The 5,475-nt window shown below is 42.0% G+C and overlaps 1 protein-coding gene across 1 annotated transcript in view; it reads right to left on the bottom strand.

The window, feature by feature from the left end:
- Positions 1-5,200: 5,200 nt before the first annotated feature.
- Positions 5,201-5,475, bottom strand: part of FAM188B (family with sequence similarity 188, member B) — a gene marked incomplete at its 3' end in the record, with an annotated part of 25,813 nt that continues 25,538 nt past the window's right edge. The window contains exon 11 of the mRNA XM_010135958.1: positions 5,201-5,268. Coding sequence (XP_010134260.1) covers positions 5,201-5,268 — 68 coding nt within the window. The remainder of the gene's footprint in view (positions 5,269-5,475) is intronic.

Here is a 5,475-nt window from a genome sequence, read left to right as displayed (position 1 = left end):
AACGCTCAGCAGTCAATTTACAGTCTCTTCTCTGATTTGTGGCACCTCCTTCTGGCTACAGTAAAACAATGTGCTCACACGCTTATAGCAACACCCAACAAATTACACATATCTGGAAGCTCTTTGATAAATCAGTTCCCACAGGCTGCTGCTTCCTATCTGTCACATGACCCTCCTGGTCGATGGAAACGCTACAGAGCAGAAATCGTGTGGCTATGGACGAACAGCTGAACTGGGGGCCAGCTAGAGTGCGACCCGTAGTAACTGCATATAGCTGTCTCTGCCCCCGAAGCGCATCTGGGGTGACTGCCTCCTCTGTGGAACAAGGATGGACACATCTGTTTGCCCTGTAAGTCAGTGAACACACAGGCAGACATACCAGGGAGTCGTGAGGTGACTCTGCATGTGCCTTTACTCCTTCTGACTCTTTGACAAGGAGCTTCTGCTCTGTTTTACAGCCCGCAGGTAGTACTGTATATATAATGTAATATAAAGTAATATATAATGTACATACATCACAGTTGTCTCACACTGAAATGCTCTCCTGTGGAGATGAGTAAAGACAGACTTACCTTTTCTTAAAATTGATAAAAATAGTTTGCCAATGGATCAAAGCAGGAAGGTTCTCAGAATATGGCTTGAAAGCCAATAAATGCAGAAGTAGATAAGTTGGCTACAGTTGTATCTGAGCATAGCACAGGGCACACTAACGATGGCAACACACAGCGCGTGAAACAACCTCAGAGCACTTAAAAACCATATTCCTCAGATGAGCAAGTTACTCCTTCAGGAAAGTACAGGAGCTCTGTAACTTGCCTAGTTCAGTAAATCAGTACACAGGAATGAAGAGTAAGTGATGAAGAGCACAGAACAACATAGCTTAAATCATACTATTTCCCCTTAGTAAACAACTGTTAATTGATGGCAGATTTCAGGGAATTAGATCAATTACTAATAGCTAAGGGCAGGCTGATTTGGTGCTAAGTCCTAGACTGATAAGGAACCAAAATGTGATTGTTTCCACTTAATAAAAATGTACTGGCTTAAAATAAATAAATGAAGCAAACACCGAAATTCCCAACCTCAGAAATGGACGCGGCACAAATAATTTTGAAACAGGGCCGCACACATTTCTGGAACAGTGAAGACTATGGGAGGGTAGTTACTAGAGTTGTGTGATCACCATAAGGAAAGAGGTGCTGACGTGCCCTCTCCCAGGTTTGTAAGTGGCCAACCTTAACGAAGCACACAGCCTCCTCTTGCCTTGCAAAATCACTCTCCTTTTTCTTCCCCCCTAGATAAAGCCTGTTTTCTTGGTTCTCACACAGACACCTCAGAGAAGAAGTTGAACAGATAATCCAAATGACCAATGCTGACTGCGGAATTACGTTTGTGATCTGCCCTCAGCCAGCGATAAAGCATCCCCAAGCCGACAGAAGTGTCTGCAAACACTGGTGGATTGATTCTATTGGTCAGCAAACTGGTGAGGAACACGATGAGTCTGTGCTTCAGTTGAGGCTCTATTTACTGTCTCCGGGTAGCTCAAAAGCGGCTTTTCCATGAAGGAATTTGACCTAAGGGATTTCCTCATTCAATAGGCTCTTTGCTACGACAGGTTCTGGTAATGATGGCTTTACGCAGTCAAGTTGTTGTGCTGACGAAGGAAAACAGGGCAATGAAAGCCACCAGTGTGGCTGGGAGGTAAGAAGCTGAAATATAACGAAGGCTTTTCAGTCACTGGATGCGAATCAGCCACGTGCCCACTTAGCACTGGTTTTGCATGAGCAAGCCCAGGGCAGAAGCTGCCAACTGTTAGAGGCCGTGAGTGCATCCAGCAGAGAAAGCCTGGGCTGCCCGTCCAGTGAGGGCGGTAACTTCAGCAAGACTAGGGGGGACACTGAAGCTGTCGTTACCGTGTCAGTGTAAATCATTCCTGAGCATTCATAACTTTCCTACATGAAAGGTGCCGTTCTCAGGTGTAATGGAGAGGCTCACATGGAGGCTTGCAGTCCACCTTTAAGCTCAGTCTCTCCCAGGTACATGGTAAATATCTTGTAGCTCTCACGCATGAAGATTTTAGGACACATTCTGCACATTACGGGAGATTAGTCCCCTGAGCTAGTACAATACGCCCACTGTTTTTTGATTTTTCATTGCAATTGTTAGTGACCAGCATTCCTTCCTGTACCAGAAGCAACAACACGTTCTCAGCAACTTCCTCAGGAATTCTCACTCGTCTTGGGCCATTTGTTATCAGCTCTACCAGTGATGATCATTAGTGCACAGAGTATGATAAACTCATTACCCAAATCTACAAAGCAGTGCAAGCCCCTGCATTTCCTGGCATGCGATCCCATTAAACGAAAATACTGAGATTGTCAGTGATCCAGAACAACTGCCCAGCAGACCCAGCTGAAATCTGGAATTTCCGTTGACAAGAAGAGTCAAAACAAGGCAAAAATTACGGAGCCAGACCAAAAGTCAGCCTGCCCCAGAATCCAGGCAGCAGCAGCAGCAGTAGCAGCAAACACCACGGCAGAACACAAAAACGGGGCACATGGAGATGACATCTGGATGGGTGGGTTTAAAGAAACTGAAGCATGTACGGTTCAGAAATTTGTCTAAATTTATTTGAACCTCTTCACACTTTTAGCCTCCTAATCCCCCAGTACTGGAAGTTATGTCGTGGAAAAGAAGTCCTATGGTTTGTTTTAAAATCGAAGCCTGAGCATTTCCATGAGAACATCCAAGTTTTCAAACTCTGAGAAAAAGAGTATAATCATGTCTTATTCAACCTTAGCAAGGATGCCTAAATGTTTACCACGTTTTTGCCCCATCTTCACGTGATTCAATGCCAAAGAGGATCTATTTCACCTGTCCTCAAGCAGAAAGTAGTCCACACTCCAGGGAACCTTTGGTTTTGACTCCCAGTGTGTTCTAGTTCTAAGGTGTCTTTACTGACGGGGAGACAAGTCTACATGCAAGATAAGGACACGAGACCATCACATATTTATACAAAGACATTACCACGGTGTTACTCTGGGTTTATTTCTTACCACTATAACTCCCAACACATTATTTCTTCTTTGTCTGTCATAAAAAATCAAACTGATATGTGCAGATATTTAAATTATGGGAACTTCCCTCCTTTTTTGTAACAGCCTGTTTAAAGCCCATCACTAGGTAAGTATAGTTGAGACTGTTTTTTCACCATGTATAGCGCTTTGCATTATTAACATGTTAACTAGAATTAAATAATCAATCCAGCCTTTTCAATAGAATATGTATCAAAAATCAGGATGATTGGAACTTCCACAAGTTTTCTTTATTTTTCTTTTAAACTCTGGTTTTCAGTTAAAAAACTGGGACAAAAAAAAAAAAATAAATCCCAGGGAGTTCTATAACTGCATGAAAATTCCATTACTTAAAATGACCTGTATTTGTCTTCAACTATTCATCCAGAACTATGTCAGTTATGTAAATAATCACTTACAATGCTTGTAACACTCACTAAAAGGTACATATTTCTTGATGATATGAGCAGCGAGTTATTTCTCTTGATATTTGTAATATCCTTAGAGAAGTACTATGACCCACCCATGCAAATCTATCACTGACAATTACATGAACAAGATTCAGTTCACACTTCAATAAAAATTTATGCAAAGCTCTGAAAACACATTCCACTGTGTCTAGAGACAGAGAAAAATCCCTATTTCTTTAAAAAAAAACAAAACACCACATATGTATCACACAGTCCCAAGCTAGCAGAGTAATGGTACTTTAAGATGAAGTTCTGTGATTAAATCATGAATCTGGAAATTTTATAAACAATTCTGATGTTGTGGACCAGCACTGTTAAAATATTTAGATACCTAAAAATGCAAACAGGCACATTAAGGGCTTTTCACGTTCACTTCAGACGCTCAGCTCAGCTCCCCCGATAAAAACACAGATGAGTGATTGGCCTTGTCATAACCCATCTGTTAAGAACTGAGAAACAACGGGGAAAATAAGCTCCTTGCGTCTGTTAGTAAAGAACGTTTACCACGTTATAGCTAGTAAAGCAGTGCAATCAATCACAAGTAGGTGGAGATCCCACAAATGCCAATGTTTCGTCACTCACTCAAATACCTTTACTAATGCGGACCTTTCTGCTGTAACTAGCTAGAAAAAAGACAGTAAATGACAAATGCTATAAAATGACCATGTTATTTGTGTTAGAGTGCAAAAGTGGAGTCAAGCCAATCCCCTGTAGTGTTACTGTATGCAAAAGAAAGGAAGAAATTATAACAAAACCAAAAAACGGATCTGCAAACACCTGTAGGAATCTCAGTAGCGGAGTAACAGAACGTGTTATCACAAATGTGGACCAAGTCGCTATTTCTTTTCCAGACAATGCAGAGATGGAAGAAGTAGAAGCGGATGCAAATCAACCCCACACTGCTTTCAAGAGCAGCGGCTCTCTTCATGACAGTTGTTAGCATGAGTTGTCAGGGAACGGCCCTTCCTCTTGCAGAGAACGTGAGGAGATTTTCACAAGAGCGGAATTGGACAAAATGAAGAAAGGTTTTATATTGTGACCCTCTCTGATATTCACAGTACCACAGAAATGGGTTTAATCTGTATAAAAGCACAATTTGCTTTTAAAAAAGGCTATAATGACTAATTCTGCGTTGGCACTCGGTGTATTTACTGCACCACTAAACTGAGAGCGGATTTCTCATACCTTACTGACAACTACCTCAAACCTAGCTGCCTAAGCCAGGTTATAGCATCCTTTCCTTATCATTATCATCAGCAGAGAGGCTGGGCATCACAAGCGAGTTAATCACCCCTCAGACAGAGACTGAAAGTACGGGAAATAAATAACCCTCCAAACAAGCCTTGCTTTCAGCTGTGAGGACAGGGAGCACAGGCAGCTACCTCAGACACGATGCTGAAGGTTTAGATGGAGTCATCGATACGAGATACGGTGCTCAGACCACTGCCACTGTAACATACATGCACATACAGATACAAGCGTGTGTACACACAGCTAAGATAAGCGATTAAATCGGCGAAACTCCCCCATATTTACCAGAGTAAACATCAAGGCAGACTAAAAAGGCCAGAGAGTTAAGAGCATCATGGTTGCTTCCTAACTCAGCACAGCTTGTTTTCTTTGTACGTTATGATACAGGGATACAAAGCCACTCACAGATTGATGGATCTTGATAAGATGACAGACACCGTCAGCAGGATGCAGCCACAGGGACCAATTTCAAACTGGAAAAGAAGAGGACTGGTGTTATTTTGTCTGTTGTGTCCATCTTTTCCCTAATCCTAAAGAAATGCAAATCAAACTGAAAGCTGAAGGAATTGTTCTCATTTTTGCCAGAACTGTTTATTAAAATGCTAGACACCATGTTTGAAACAATGTCCAAAAGAATCTTACGAGACTGAGAAACACCAAACAACCAGCAGCTCCACCTG

The sequence above is a fragment of the Buceros rhinoceros genome, unplaced genomic scaffold, assembly GCF_000710305.1.
Source record: "Buceros rhinoceros silvestris isolate BGI_N320 unplaced genomic scaffold, ASM71030v1 scaffold15755, whole genome shotgun sequence".
Lineage (NCBI taxonomy): Eukaryota > Metazoa > Chordata > Aves > Bucerotiformes > Bucerotidae > Buceros > Buceros rhinoceros.
This window is presented reverse-complemented; position numbering and strand designations above follow the sequence as displayed.